The sequence below is a fragment of the Melanotaenia boesemani genome, chromosome 22 (assembly GCF_017639745.1).
Source record: "Melanotaenia boesemani isolate fMelBoe1 chromosome 22, fMelBoe1.pri, whole genome shotgun sequence".
Classification (NCBI taxonomy): Eukaryota; Metazoa; Chordata; class Actinopteri; order Atheriniformes; family Melanotaeniidae; genus Melanotaenia; species Melanotaenia boesemani.
The window spans coordinates 17,432,096-17,448,817 of NC_055703.1; the positions used below are offsets into that span (position 1 = coordinate 17,432,096).

At 39.2% G+C, this 16,722-nt stretch overlaps 1 protein-coding gene across 3 annotated transcripts in view; it reads left to right on the top strand.

Moving 5' to 3' along the window:
- The window catches only part of LOC121633894 (protein eva-1 homolog A), a 67,329-nt gene extending 50,889 nt beyond the window's left edge, over positions 1 to 16,440 (top strand). For 2 of the 3 annotated variants that reach the window (XM_041976198.1, XM_041976199.1), the window contains 3 exons: positions 11,271 to 11,405; positions 13,175 to 13,375; positions 14,590 to 16,440. In XM_041976198.1, coding sequence (XP_041832132.1) covers positions 11,271 to 11,405; positions 13,175 to 13,375; positions 14,590 to 14,969 — 716 coding nt within the window. In that variant the 3' untranslated portion in view covers positions 14,970 to 16,440. Of the gene's footprint in view, positions 1 to 11,270; positions 11,406 to 13,171; positions 13,376 to 14,589 lie in introns of all 3 variants that reach the window. The other variant, XM_041976197.1, reaches the window with a different exon arrangement.
- Positions 16,441 to 16,722: the final 282 nt, after the last annotated feature.

A 16,722-nucleotide genomic window follows, 5' to 3' on the forward strand; every position in this document is an offset into this window, starting at 1 on the left:
AAAAAAAATGTTTCATGAGATGCTTTTGTGATTTTATTCAGATAATATCTATACTTGCTAAAACACTTGGAGGTTTAAAACTGATCATTAACAACACTCATGTCTGCAAGCTGGATATATTTTGAAGCACTGAAAACTTATTGAAATCACTGGAATGGCACACTTACCAACAGCACTAACACATGTATACAGTAGATCTTATATTCTAGATCTGAAATAAACAGTAATTCACAGCTTTACAGGATGTTATGAGCTAGACTGGTTCATGCACAGGGGAACTTTCTGGAGTCGTTCCCAATGTGCTAAGAAAGTACAAAAATCTCAAACCCTATCTTTAAACGCTTACTCCCACGTTCTGCATCTTGTTCCTTTTCCAAGTGTTATTTTTATTCCTCATTCTCTTCTTTTTCTTTACATGTCAGCTTAAAATAGTTTAGATTGTTTGTTTTGCAGCTAACTTGCCTTCATCACTCAAAGGGAAAGCCAACTTTTTCCCCAAGCCTCCTACTCCTGCTTCCTGTGACTCAGGCGTGGATGTAGGTGCCACAGTGGTTCCTCTGTAAAATGTGTCTTTGCAATACAGTGTCAAGTGTTGACCCATGTATCAGTGTTGGCTTGCAGGAGTCTGCTTTGTGTCATATCTGCACAAAACGTTGTAAGAAAAGTTAACTGTTATAGATCAAATGGCATTTTTCTAACACTATAAGCCACATCTGGCCCGTTGTTAGAGGAACCCTGCAGTTATTAGATACTAGTAAGATTTTCAGCACAGCTGGAATGAAAATATTGGAGGATCTCATGAAAATTGAGCAGAGAGGTCCTCTCACATGTGACACAGAGTTGATTGTTTTAAGTACAAGCATTTGGATTTGTTTTAGAAGGGATAAAGATAGATAAATAAGCTACTTTTTATCAGCTTCTACGTTAATCTGTCATTTAGTCACGCCGTGTTTTTATCATCTTCAATTTATGTGCCCCAAGAGGTCTTGTATTAGCTTAAAATATAAAAGAATTCTGTCTATTATTTTGAGTCAAAACTATGTTTATCAAAAAATATAAACAACCAATTAATACAGCCTCCTTCCCCAGTTTGGAAAATGTGACACATCTATTCTTTTGATTGTAATACAGTATCCAAACATGTGTGTCACCAAAGAGATTTAGATATTTGTAAGTTGAATGTTTCCTAGTACTCTAACAGGATATCCCATACAGATACCAAGTCTTGAGAAAGAGCTTGCAACCCCAGTTTCGTTGTCTAATCAGGCATGTAGCTACACATGCAGGATCTCTGCAGTCTGCTGGGTACTTCAGCCCCAGCAGCAGGTGTTTAATTTAAAGACTGTTGTAAAAGTGTCTATATCTGCCTCTGCGTCTCGCACTCTTGGATGGTCTCCCATGCTCTGTCTCTCCCCTCTGTTAACCCTGAGGACATTCTTCTCCATCTGTTGTGCCTCAAGCTGTTTTAAGACCATGGCTGAGTTGACTGGGGGAGATGGAGACAACCTATATTGGATATGTCAGGATATATACACAGCAGCACAGACAGGTAACCAGCTGTACACAGTAAGCCTCTGCAGAGGAGAATGGAAATACTTTGAATCGACATTTGAATCCTGGTAGCTGTATATCAGTTGCACATGTGTATGTGAAGGAAACTCACTTGGATTTGCCTTTATTTGCAATGAAAATGGGAAATGTGTATAGAGGTTCTCCTCTCTTTTTCCTGTTTCATCTGTCCTCCCTTCCACTTGATTACAAACAGCTGCTGAATGTACGCTGTGCCAGCACCTGCCTTTGCCTACAGCAATGTCTAATTTTGGTGTTGCTTCTAATAATAGCACAAAGTAGAGTAATGTTAAAACTGCTTTGATGGTCTGGCCATCCATTCTCTATGCATTTGGCACCATCCAAACTGCATGCAGTATCAAAACTCGACTGAATCAAATGCTTTCTCATTTTTTGTCCTATTTCCCCCCAAAATATATTGTATATATTGCTTTTGACAGGCCATTATCAAAAAGTGCCAACTGTAAGCAAAAGTTCAGTGTTTTAGTGGGAGACTAAACAAAAGGTGTACAGTGTTAACTATTTGTATGTGCAGTGTATATTTTCAATGATTAGGCCAATGACAGACTTGGGCTGACCTAGACCTCACTGTCATTATCTCTCTGCAGGCCTGACCACTAATATAGCCCAGCACTCTGTCAACACATGGAGAAAAAAATATACCTCCCTTTCTGATAGGTATAAAAAAAAAACGAGCCAACTCCCACACAGCATTTTGAGCGTGATGACACTTAAGTTATCATTGGTTCTGTGCCTGCAGAGTACAGTAAGGCATTACTTAGTCTGAGAGCTGTTGGTTGTAATTCACTCTCACTTATGGTTTGTATAATTACCTGACAATGACAGAGTGCAGGAGTACCTATGATAAACAATTTATATAAGACCCACGTGATACCAGAAAGTCAAAGAATAGAGTAAAATGGCCTGTGCCAAATCATAAAGCACTTAATGACACACAGATGCTGAAGCAAACTGCTGTGTAATGCTGTTATGGATGTATCTCCCATTGTTAAGGACAGCAGCTTGTAATCTAATTGAGTTCTGAAAAACCAGTGTGTAACAAAGAAGGTTTTAAACACTCCATGTGACTTTGAGGCTATATTGTCACAGGGCTCTTACAGTCTGGTCCTTGTATTAACTCTGCCTAAACCTAAAGCAAATGTCATTGTCATACTAACTATAGGTGGATTTTCCTTAAATTGTACAGGTTGAGCTAAACTAAGCTAGAACTAAAGTGCAATTAAGAGATTCATATGAACTGTGACTTACAGATATTTGGTGCTGATAGGTATTGTGTGAGTACATTTAGAAAGGGTTTCATGTAAAGGATGTGAGTGATTATTCTTCTGTTCAGTTTTTAAATCTTCATTCACAATTAACTCAACCCTATAAAATATTTGTGAAACTTTTTTGTCATCCCAATCACGACTCGCTGAAAGAAAAGTGTTGAATGTTGCCAAGCGCTGATTTTATTAACTGCCTTGTGTGAGCAGCTGTTACTTCCAGCTAAAGATAGCTCCATTGTTTAGAACAACCTTGACATACGTCAGAACATGCCTGTTAAATGTTGTTGCCTTTATGTCTAATTGTGCCCGGACAAGCCCTGCCACTTTCTGCTCGCTCTCTGCTCCGTATCTTGGTTGTTTGCAGAAGATATTGTTATTTGGTGACCTCAGCAGCTCTGTCTCCCAATGAAAACATCTCATTTCCTCATAACTCTGATGTGAAGGAGTCAGTTAAGGCCGGTGGCATGGCTTGATGATTCAGTGTTGGGTACATCCTTGTTGATCCAGCAAAACATCAGATAATGATAAGATTGTACTGACTTCAGCAATGAAGCGGTTTCTCCCACATTCAGCTGATAAAGATGTGGTTGTACCCACATGAGAGCACTTAGGCAGCGCTGTTCTGACAGAGCAGTTTGTGGCACAACAGCATATAGTGAGAAAAAATCATCTACTACCACTAATGCAAGCTTGGCTTCATCTGTAACACAACCAGATACGTTCAGCACCTTCTCTTTCTGCATACTTTAAACTGAAGCTGAGCTTATGGATGTTATCAGTGTTTAAGACTTACAATAGAGCATATGTCTGTGTGGGGTTTGAAGGATAGCCCCACAAATGAGTGATTTCGTCACTGGTTGTTATGATCCCACTCTGTCAACAGCACATCTATTTCTGTCACTGCATCAATGTTAATGATGCCAACTGTGTGTGCATGGGCATGTGCTGTGTTTGAGGAGTGTTTCAATAGCTAAAACAGCTGGGATTTTGGGAGTTTTAACTAATGGTTGCATGGAATCAGAGCCCATGATGTGGCATCTGTACGTATGAATGCATGTGAGCTTGCATTTGCATTTGTGGTTGTATCAAAGAAAAGGATGTGTGTTATGCATTAAAGTAGCAAATGGGTACAAGATTTTTTTTTTTTTTTTTTTTTTTTGCTTTGCAGCTGAATATTGGGCAAGGGGGCTGAGTGGGGCAGGATGTGAGGTCAAACTATTCCCCAAGATATCTCCATGTTGGAATGTATTCCCAACCCATGATGATGGATGCTTCAATTTTAACACTATCCAGTTATATATTGGTCCACATGGATAATGCTGCATACCTCTGCTATATTAAAGAATATATATTTCATACAAGCTTGCTTAACACAAAGGCCTTGTCAGATTTAACTTCTGCAAGCTACAAGTGATATTTTTAAACTACACTGTTTCTACGGGATTTCTTGACATAGTCAACTTCTTACATAGTGAAATATGCACTTTTTTCTCTAACTGATAGAAGTAGATGCTATGCTCTACACTAACACTTGTGGCATTTTATGGGAAACAGTAATGCAGTTAATGTACTTAAAACTTCAAAAATTACTGAGATCCGACCTCAAAGCTCCTCTAAGGTTACCACATTCCCCACGTGTTGTACCTCTTACTGCATACACATTTACCACCAAACCTAACAAAGTAATAAAGTAATTTGGATTGCATAAACTAACATAAAAATTAAGCAGAACCAGAAAAAGCCCTCAGAGCAGATCACCAATCCCCTGGTGGAAATCACATTACTGATACTACATCCCATCTATTTTGTATGCACAAGCCAGGAATGAGTGTGTTAATCATGTCCTCTGACTCGTTTGCTTTCTGCCATCAAAGCACATTGACGTTAGACAGATAGACATTTAAAAAACCATTAATTCTCAAAGGCTGAGTTGGATGCACTCCATTCATTTTGTGGTAGATAAACATGTCTCAGCTTGGCAATGTGAGATACTTTCATTGACAATTGTTTTATTGTGCCATACTCATATAATTTATACAATTAAATATATAATTAAAAGCATTTTTTTTGCTTTTAAGAATGTCAAAGGCTCTCATACATACACACGGGCGTGCACACTCAAATCCAATGGGCTATTGTCAGCTGGATGCTTTTAGAGTGTTACGCTGGGGGGAGGGAGAGGAAGCATTCTCAACACCTTCAGCTTCTGCCCTATTCACCTTATATGTTATTCTACAGGAATGCCATTAGCTAAGTGAAAAATGGCTGTGTCTGTGAGTGTGGGTTTCTGGATGAGTTCAGGACTGTGTTTGTGGGGTTGTCCACATGCCTGACTGTGTCTGTTTGGGAAGCAAGACCCCCCCCCCAAAAAAAATAACATTTTTGTGAGTCTGTGTGTCCATAAACATTGATTGCAGTTTTTAAAGGTGTGTGCATCAAGCAAATGTTGAGCTTTAACCAGCACTTTAATGCTGTAGATTAAGTAGGCACTGGCTGTGTGTGCTGATTGAAACCAGATGCTTTTGCTCAGCTTTCCTGCACTTTGCCAGCCCATTGTCTCAGTAGTTGTTTTTTTTTTTCTCCAAAATGTGCTACATGTCTTTAAGAAAAACGTATTTCATAAGGTGTTAAGTATTTTGTCGGCTAAACATGTGTGTTTTCCACTTAACAACTGTAAACATCATGTTACATGCATTTTTGTAAATAGTCGCTTCAGTTATATGACAGTCCAGCTTCAGCAAAGCTGCCTTTTGACTTTAAATTCAGCTAGAATTGAGTATAATTACATTGTGGACAGCTTAAAGACTATATTACAGAAAAGTCATCATTTATTTAGGGCTAAACTTCAGAGAGCTAAAGCAGACTGGACATTAAAGCATATCCCTAAATATATATATATACTCAAAATATTTAGTAACCTGTAGCCACACTCATAAAAGCTAAAGTACATTAAAATTATTGGAAGAGGTTTGATCTCACCTCAGATAAAGTGTTGTTTAATATTTCATTATATCCTCATTGGCTTACAGGGTTTTGTCTCAACTGTGTTCTGCAGTGGTCAGCACATGGCCCACAAACACAGACACACATATGCTCATGCACTTACACACTCACTTTGGTCTGCAGAGCCCAGTGAAAACAAAGCTGGGCTCTGCCAGTGTAAACACAGACCATTGTTATGGGCACTGTTTCCCGCCTCGTATCTTCGCTCCCCGTGGCGCTCCGGGCCACTGAGAGGTACAGCTCTGGCTCTGGTCCCGCTCAGTGGAGTTATATTAAGAATTGCAAGGAATCATTTGCCCTGCATTTATATGGCCATGTCATTATAACGCAGGCCATAGGGTGTGATTTATGGGCTTGGTTTCGCTCCCTTGTGCTCATTTTTCTCTTTTTTACTGGTTTGGTTTAACTGCTTAGCTTTTAAGTGTGGTTTGTGGCCATTTAGTTGGAAAGTTTTAACTTGTTGACTGTTATTTTTAGAAGAGCAGCAGTCAATATAATATATTACACAGATTTTTCCAAACAAAGCTTATAGAAAACAGCAGGAACTGCTGATGTTAAGAAAAAACATTGGACTATCCAGTATGGCAGTGTGTGTGCTTTTGTTTGCAACGGTGTGTCAATTAATTGTCCTGTAACTGCAAAATAAAACATGTGTAAGAGAGAGTGTATGCAACATTACGGCTTCTCTCAGCTGTGACCCTGGGCCACATGTGCAGCCAATTAGGAGCAATCAGAAAGCTGTAATCAGGGCGTGGTGTGGGGATGGTGGCAGCGTGGCAGAGGGGGAGTTTTAAGACCCATGATTAGTGTGTCAGACTGATGAAGAACAAGGGGAGCTGGCAGGCAAAATCCTATTTCTTAACTTATTTAGCTGCTTTTTCCTTTTTATTCTATTATTTTTTTACCTACTCATGTAGGGGCATGTTTTTTTTTAGTTTTAGTCAAGCAGCTCTGGATAAAATTTCATATTCTTGATTATCTTTTTCAACATATTTAGTTGACAGATTGGTGTGGTTCACCACATGACCTGATGCAATTACAGAGAGGTATTTAAATGAAGGAACATACTTTTTATGGCTTTTAACGTACCTGACACTTTATTGCTTTTGAGTGAATGGCAGATTGAAACAGATTCCAAAAATCTTACTGTTACTGCTAGATTGAAGTCTGACATATACTTATGCAAAGGCAGATACAAGAGCTGGTGACCTATGTTGGTAAAATGGCATCAAAAACTTTCCAGTTGCAGTTGCACATTATCTAATTTATCTCACTCTTTTAGATTACATTTTACCTTAAATTACCTTTAAAGTCTTAAGCCTGAATAACAGTTAATTGCTTTTCCTCTCTGATTATACCATAGTTTAAGAGTTAATGTACTAATTTATGACATCTTCCACTTTTACCTATTTAAGCAAAATTAGTGATAATTGTTTCCACTTTTAAACAATTCTAGTTGCCAGTGTCACAATTAAATGAAGCAAATATTTCTTTCATAATCCTCTGGCATGCACACATTAAAATCCTAAAATCCCTGTGGGAGATTTCAGACATTGAAGTCTGCAGATTTTATTGGCTGAAGGAATTTAAATGCTTTTTTTTTAACTGAATATGAAAGGTGGAAATGTTTAACAGTTAGGAATCAGCTGTTATGTTAGTTTAGACACTACTTCTGTGCACCATTTATTAAAAAACATTTGTTATTTATTTTTCCTTCCCTGACAGTTGTAGAATTATTTCTGCAGTGTTGTGTTTACTTGTTTTTCTTCTCGGTCTAACCTAATTTCAAGCAGCATTTTTCCATCTTCAGCTATTTGTGGGTTGCTGTTTTCAAAATCTTCTCTATAGGAAATGACAGCCTCTCAGCTGAATTTTAAACATTGACAATGGCATGTTTAAATAAAGATTTGGATCATGCATTAATGCACATCTGCTTTGTTTCTGTGTGGATGGTTTTAAAAATGTGCATTGAATATGCATTCAATGTTTCTTGCAAGTTTACCCACCTTTTCAACTAAAACATATTTCTATTCAATAATTTTAATGTTGAGACAATGTTGCTGCATGTCAGACTATTGTATGAACAGACCCTGTAGTGCAAGATTTAAATGTCAGTGGTTAAACAAGCCTGTCCAGATTTTCATCATTGCTTACTGTAGGAAAAGTCTTGTAATGTGTCCAGGGTATAAGCAGTATCCAGTGACGGGAGGGAGTGTGGTCTGCGCCGCTCTTTCCTGCACTTTGATTGGCTCCTGGATCACTGCCAAAATACGGCTCTGGAAATTTGATCAGTGTGTTTATTCTCTGACTTTTAAACAAATGGTCCATTTTTACCCTTAATCACATGTCACAATTTCACTGTTAAAACCACCATTGCCAGCAATGCCAGGCAGCAGATTTTTCTTCATGACCTGTTTGTTTGTCCTGAGCGATGAACATGCGAGAACAACAGACAACTGGACAGACAGTTGAACTATAAACCGCTGTAGAGCCAACAGGGCAGACAAACATAGTGACCGGAGCGTGGCCTGGCCTCCAAAACCACATGTGAGTGGGCAGGAATGTATAGCCCACTGCACTGTGGGTTTGTATCAGAAGGAAAGACTGCAGACTCCCTGACTCACAGGACGCTGTGAGGCTGGGGGTTGTACATGGATGGGGAGGTCGGGGTAGCATAACTTTTGGGAATTGGCGTGCAACATCAGGAGGAGTTTGAGTCATGGCCACAATATTTCACAATATACGTCTCCAACTGTCTTACTCACACAGTAGCTCTTTAAGTAATGATTTCCAAAGGCAGCTTTATGTCTTCATTAACAGCACCTGCTGGTAGTTGTTTTTTTCTCAACATAATTCAGACTTTAACTTGGTCTCTAGAATTTAATGGGAGAATTTATATATGTGTGAAAAAAACTATAGTTTGGTTATGCTTAAGATTTTTGATAAGTTAAAAATGTCTCTCTTAATCAAAGTTTAGTTCAGAATAGAGCTTAAGTGGTTAGTAATGTGAATTATTAATTTCCATAATTCATGAAAGGGGTTTTTTCAGCCTCTAATTGCTGGTTTTTGAGCTGCAGCTCAATCACGTTCTGCTGTTGTTGTCACTGATGAACATGAGCACCATATATCTCTTCCAGGACTTTATAGACCCAAAACCTGGAGCCAAAAGAGGGTGAATGTCTAAATTATTTCCTTAAAGTCAAGAAAACTGCAACAAATGTTGGTCTAGGTGCTGCTGCTAAAACATCATCAAAAGTGTCTGTCTCTGCACAATGCTGTATATAAAGGATGGATTAACCCATCAATGCAACATTTCAAAACTTTGAGTGCATTATTTAGTTGTGAAGCTCTTTAGGTTTGATATCCAAACATCAGATTGTACATCCATGGGTAATAGGACAGGATCTGTGGTGGGCACAGAGCACAGAGCTGGACTGGACTCTTTGGTCTCTTTGGTCTCAGTGGCAGAAAAGAGGACCTTGGACAAGATCCTGACCATCCTGGACTCCTCCTCTCACCCTCTGCACAGAACTCTGAGCAGGCAGAGGAGTGTGTTCAGCCCCAGACTACTGTCCCTGACCTGCTCCACCAACAGACTCAGAAACTCTTTCGTATCCCGGGCCATCCGGCTGTACAACATCTCGCTGAGGGCAAAGGGGTCACAACCACAACCATAGTCTGAATAGTTTTTATGGACATGTGCCTTTTTCTCATTTGTAAGCACATTTGCTTTCGTCTCATTCTGTAAACACTGTTTCAGCAGTTTTTGCTCATCCTGCACTTTTTCATTCATGCACCTTGTTTGACTACCACCGTCAACACATGTACATACTTGATCACCTGTACAGTATATATGTACATAGACCATAATAATGACTCTTGTTCTGTCCAACTCGGAGTGTGTTTTTGCGTCACAGCACATCTAGCTGAGTAGACATTACAATGAGTGTACAATAGTTTTTACCATTTTGTCTCCTTTATCTACTGTTGCCTTTATTTAATTTTAAATTAGTCTAGTTATGCTTAAGTACTAACCCCTAATGTCAAGTACTAACCTTTAATGTATGTGGATGCTACTGGATGCTTGAATTTCCCTCGGGATCAATAAAGTATCTATCTATCTATCTATCTATCTATCTATCTATCTATCTATCTATCTATCTATCTCTCTATCTCTCTATCTCTCTATCTATCTATCTATCTATCTATCTATCTATCTATCTATCTATCTATCTATCTATATGTGTAATCTTTAAGACTTGTCAGCCATGTAAACCAAGTGAGTTTTTCAACCCTTTCAAGTTTCTCCATGTTAAGTAGATTTCAGGCTAATCTCTAATTTACTTAAGTCCATTCACATTCTCCACACCTGCACACAATTCTCCACATTATGAATCAAAAACAGGCTTTTGGAGTGGTTTTGCCTCTAATTTGTCCCCTAATCAAATTCCAGTTACTTAATTAGGAAACACACAAACCAGTTTAAATGAGGTACCACACATGATGAAGTATGACAGAGTGGAAACCAACAAATAAGGACGAGGGATTTTTTGCAGAACAGTCATGGTTCAGATCTTGGAGAGGACAGGAAAACATCTGCAGAAAGTGCTCCAGTGCACATGTACCTGAAATTGAAGAGGGAAAGTTGAAACCTCATGAGGAAGCTTGAATTACTGAGAAGACTCAATATTTCTATTGTTGCTAAATCTATTTAAAATGAGTACTAAATGAAGTTTTATGTTAATTGAATATTTTAATGTTTTATTTTCAGCAAACCAATAAAACATCCCTAAACCTGTTGCTGTTTTTGTTATACCACTGTACGGAATTGTTGATGTACTTATTGGTAAAGTTTTTCTTCTGTTTTTGGATGAGAAAACTGAAAACCTTGAAAGAGTCTGCACTGCAACAACATCAATCCTCGTGTACAGACCAAAAGTATTCTTCACCAAACACTGAAGCTGTGTATTGCTGTGGTAAAGCTGGGCATTTTGACGTCTTGGTCTAGAGAAATTTAGCCTGTTTTGGAGACAACTTCATATTTACATATAATATTTGGAATTTACAAGCATTAGTATCACATTAGATATGCAGAACTTCCTAAATTTGAATTTAGAAAGATGGGGGAGTGCACAAGAATGTAACTGATAAAGTATTTATATGCTTTTTATCCGCTTCTTTTTAATCTCTGTCAACACTGCTTATATTACTACAGTATATGTATATGATAAATGAAATATAATAAATGCAAGCTAATGCACTGGATAGGCTTTCTTAGGAAGAAGGGGGAAATAAATTACAGCTGTACATTTCCTTTTCAAATAACACATTGTCTAATCAAAATGTGATTTTTCTTTCATTTCCTCCTCCCTGAACTCCCTTCCTTTGCTCCACCTTTCCTCCTCTTTGAAGTTCCAAAGAGGTTGCTCCAGGAGCAAGACCCCAGACCACCAGTGTACCACCCACCACCCAGTGCCTATGACCCTAACATAGTGGGAGACAGCCCTCCTGAAGGGAACTCATTTAAAGGTCCTACCACAGTTCCAGGTGAGCAAAATGACAAACATACAAGTATCTACATTCTCACATATGTAGTCAGCCAAACTCTGGGAGAGCAGTAAACAGTTTCAAGGCCTATAAGGGTTTAAGAACAGCCATAATTTAGGTCTAGAGTCTAAGCATATATGTGTGTGTGTGTATAAAAAGTTCAACTGTTTCCATGTGTGTCCGAACATAGCCATTGCTTTTTGATCGTTAAGTCTTAAAAACATATCGCTTTCCAAGAACCCATGATTGGACTACTATGTAACCACAGCCTCTTATAATGTCAAACTCCAAGGGAGAGAAGGAAGAAGCAAGAACAATAAAATGACAGGATGAAAAAGAAGAGACCCCAGCAAGGAAAAAAAACTCATACAAAGTCTTATTCATGAGGGATGTTGGCCTGCATCCAACACACTAATTACTCTGCTCGACTACCGGCTAGATACTGATTGGAAAGACACTAGAATGAATGAGAAGTTAAGAGAAGGAGCGCACACAGGATGTTAGCTGCGCCACTGACAGCTTCTAATCCATGAATGGCTTCACTTCCCTGACCTCCACCTACAGCTCATCTGGAAAAACTTGTTTTCATCTCTCCTGTGACTGTGTGACAGCAGATGAAACATGAAAAAGAGACACTGAACGATGATTTTAAAGGAGAGACGTTTTAATACTGTACTGGAGTGATGGAAAGAGATTGGTTCTCTCTGCTCTTCAGCATTTTAGTAAGACTGCTATAAACATTTGAGCCTTCGATCCCAAAGTAAGATCAGTGTAATGCCTATGCATCCATATGTCATGTAAGAACAACAGTATAGCAGTGTACCAAACTCTTTATCTACCTTTAACAGTTTTATGGCCAATTGTGTGTGTGTGTGCACAGAGAGATTGTGGTTGTCTGTTAGCTGAGGTGTGCACCACAGCTGTGGGTCCAGGTGGAAGCATTTACCCCTTCAGTGAGCAACTCCAGTCTAAACTGCATTTATCAGATAAAGACAGCCTGACACACCTTAGAGACTCTGCAATTAGAGGTCATTGGTGTGTGTGGCAGTTCACCAAAGCAAGCTCACCTTCACCGACCAAAAATTCAAACAAGTAAATATGACTATGCACACACACTCACAGATCTGTTGATCTCAGGTCAATGCGCTCAGTGCTGGTATTTATTTTGACTCTGTGATTAGGTTGGTTTTCCAGTAGGGTATTACTCGTTTTCACTGTGCTAAAACTGTAGAGGTTACACCATCCCTGCTGAATAAAAAGTAGAAGAGACCGAACTCAAATGGCTAGGAATCCAAGTCAAGACAGCATTGAAAGAAAGGCCTCTGATGATGAAAACCCAGAGAAGTAAACAGTTGTTCTCTTTTATAAATAGAAACTCCTCTGAGATTTCAGGGAGCTTTAAAATTATTGTCAAAGCACAAACATTTTCCATGTGGTTCTCTTTCTTTTAATGACCTGAGTCAGAGTGAATTTGACCGAAGCGGATGTTGTGTTATCTACTGAATCACACATTTCCCCGCTTACATCTGTCCATTTTAGGGAAAATCTTCTGAGAGATTTAAGATGACTCAGGTTTCTGTCTGATGTTGTTACCATACACTCTTGTTTTACCATAAATTACTAAAGTAGTCATACACTGTTTCCTCGTTCTAAAGGTCAGGGCCACAGATTCTGACTTCATACATCCTCTCTGCATTTGAAATTATAACTTTCATCTTTGACTTCAGTTGGGTTTGTCCCTTTTTTTGTTCCTGTCATCTTTTTAGTAGATAGGATAAAGGTTCGGGAGACAAACCCCTTAAACGACAAGCCACCAGAAACTGAAGGAGAAGGAGGAACTGGAGGAGGAAGGGGAAGGGCAGGAGAAAGTCTTCTGCCACCATCAAGCATGAATCCTGTAATTAACTCCACTTCTAGTGGAAGCATGGCCCTCATCAGCAATGCTCTGGCAGCCTACACTTATATATCAGGTAGGACAACATTTGTGAAATCTGATGTGGCATCCCATAATAAAAAGACAAGGCTCTGAACATGTTTTGACGTAGAAATGTCTCTACTAGAAGGATGCAGCATTGCATTTTCATTGTCATCTCTAACAGTGAGCAGTAAAGCTGATCTTGTCTTTAAAAGTAACCTGCACTTGCTTCTTGAATTTGAGTGCAAGGTCTTGCATGTGCTACATGTGTGTGGCAATCTTTTTGTTTAGATGAAATCCCCTGTTTAGCCTTCTTCCTGGGACTCAAAGGTTGGGCATATATGGACTCAAGGAATGCAGATGTAAAGTAGAGATAACGGCTGAACACACTACACACTGTTGGTCACCTGCACCAGGCAGTTGCTGATAAAAACTCTAGAAAAGTTTCAGTCTTTCCTGTTTTACTACATCCTATTTTGAGACACAAATAAACAGTCTATTCATACTTTATATAGTGTGTGCATGCAGTCAAATAAGCATACAAGACATATGCTGTAAACTGGCTGTAGTAGTAACTCTGCTTGCCCAGCTTTGAACATTTTCTCACATATCTAATCCTCTTTAATATTTTACTGCCCATGTGCATATCTGCCTGAAAAGGCTGCCAAAAATCCTTTTAAAACATACATTTATGTTGCTTCCTTTTCTATTTGGAGCTTTGTAAAAGTCAGAGGGTCTAATGACACAAATGGAAAGAAATGTACTGAGCTGATTTCTGCTGCAGCTGAGCTAAATGTAAACAGCCAGTTAGAGCCAAACCACTGGGATGATTGTAACATGGGAATCCTGCTTAAAGACTAGCAAAACTGCTGCAGTCTGGATGACCTGTAAGGGTTTGGGTGAATACAGGCAAAGAAGCAAGGAATAACTGCAGCTATATGAAGATGAGATCAGCAGACCTCAGACTTTAGTCCTGTCAGTAGTTACACATAGATCTACATGTATCTAAAAAGAGAGGAAGATATTGAGGTGGTGATGAAAGAGACTTGTTTGTGAGAATGAAGAGAAAGAGAAGAATAAAAGCATCATTATAACTACAGTCAAATTAGATACTAAGCCAGTAAAATAAGACTGGCTAACAAGGTCAAGAAAAGAGAAAAAAAAACTCATTTACTGTCAGAAAGATGAAATCAAGTGTTTCCAGTTAGAAATCAACTAAAAGTGACATTTCCTTCCCTGACTTCCACACTCTTTTCCTCTCTACAACAGACCACCCAGAGAGGGCTGCGCTATTCTTTGTCTGTGGTGTGTGTTTGGGTCTCTTCCTCACTCTCTTCGCCCTGGTGGTCCAAATCTCCTGTCGCACCGACTGCCAACCCCGCCAGCAGTCTCCCGCCAAGAAACGACAGCGTCCCGCTGACTCGTCCTCCGACTCCAGTGACTCGGACTCAGACTGGGACACCACCTCAGACTTGTCGGCACGGAGACACAGACGCTTTGAGCGTACGCTTAACATGAACGTGTTCACATCAGCAGAGGAGCTGGAAAGAGCGCAGCGGCTTGAGGAAAGAGAGCGAATCATCCGTGAGATCTGGATGAACGGGCAGCCGGACATACCAGGAACACGGAGCCTCAATCGGTATTACTAAGGACTGCTTAGGGACATTAAGTAGAAGGCTTACTTAACTTGAACAGAATTTAGGACACACTTGGGTTAGAGGGGGAAAGAGACAAAGTCGACATGGAGCTTTATGAGCAAGCTTCCAAAAGCAACCATGGACTCTGATGCGAACAGAGGAAGTTCCCCCTTCTCTGCTGTTTTGCATGTTCCTCTGGGCATCATAAGCTGTACCCCCTTCAGTCAAACAATAAACTCCCACTCTGCATGGCAAGCTTGCCTCTTAGCTGGCTTGTACTGCCGGAAGTAAGAGGTGAAAGGCTACACTGACTTGCCGGTGACCTCAGCATTTCATTTGAAGTGGGGATTTATAGGTTTGCTGCCTTAGACATACACAGGCCTGCAGAGACTATACAGCAACTGAAGGACCAAGGCCTCACAGTGGTTTGTTTTATACAGAATGCAGGGCAGCTGGAAGAGACTGTGACACTTGGAGCTCTATGCTCACTACCCTCCAGTATTCAAGAGTGAACTTTAACAGAGGGGCTTTTAGTGCGCTTGACAATGACAGAGTAAGACAATCTTTCCACAGTGAACAGCCATGCTGCCTTTTGAGCTTTATAAAACCAAAAGATTGTGTGTGTGTGTGTGTGTGTGTGTGTGTGTGTGTGTGTGTGTGTGTGTGGGTGGGTGGGTGAAAGAGAAAGAGTGAGTGTGCAGGGTGGGGGGGTTAATCTCAACCCTCATGAAATTTATTTTATAATATTTAATAGTTTATTGATGTTGTGTATTTTTTGTTCTCAATTATGTTTTATTATGAGATATTTTTATACTTGGCGAAGGTCATTTGGCACCTCAGGGATGCAATCCTAGTGTTTCTGTGTTTGGATGGTGTGCTCTCTTCCTAAGGAGGGAATTGGCCAATTTAAATAGTTCTGTCAACATTTAAAGAAAGGAATTAGAAATATGATATAGCAAACCTCAAAGAGGTATTTTTGTGATTTAGCCTTATTTTTGAGACAGTAATTCACATTGCAGTGCCTTTTCTAGCTATAAAGTCACTGTTGTCATAATTGTGGCAGATGTGTCTTGCAGTAACCGGTCAATTTATTTAGTAATTGGAAATCCTAAATTAATCTTGTCAAGTTTATATTCCCTTTTTAAACTTTGTGGCTATGCTGAAACAGAGTTTGTGTAAAATCTAAATGTTTCTGTTGAAATATTGCACTTGCTATCTTCTCTGATGTAAATTTAAAATACCAGAATATGTCAATTATGTACTGGTGCTTTTGCAAGAAATTATTTTGCCGGTCCTCAAGTTATCAAATATTGTGTGAACTTCAGGTCTGGTGTACACTTTTCCATTATTTGAAACCAATCAGTGCTAAAAAGATGTCTGTGGTAATTGTTGCTCACTGCCATCTGAAGAAGGAACCAGCACTGCAGGAAAAAAAAAAAGTGGATATATAAAGTGCTTCTTTTTGATAACATTGCCAGTTTGATCATATAAGCTACTGTTATCCCAGTTCTGTGTGTGTTTCCTTGGATTAAAGCATTTGAGAAATTATAGTTTTTATTAAAAACAAAAAGAAAAAAACTTTGTATTTCCTTGAGTTAAAGTAAAAAAAAAATATATAGGACAGGATCATCCTCATGAAGACCATCACTCTACATAGCTTTTCCTTATTCTCAAGTGTGAAAGGAAAGGAAATGGCCAATAACTAGTAATGTGAGACCAAAATATGAATGTTGTGCTTGGAATACACTGTTAAGAAATAAACTTC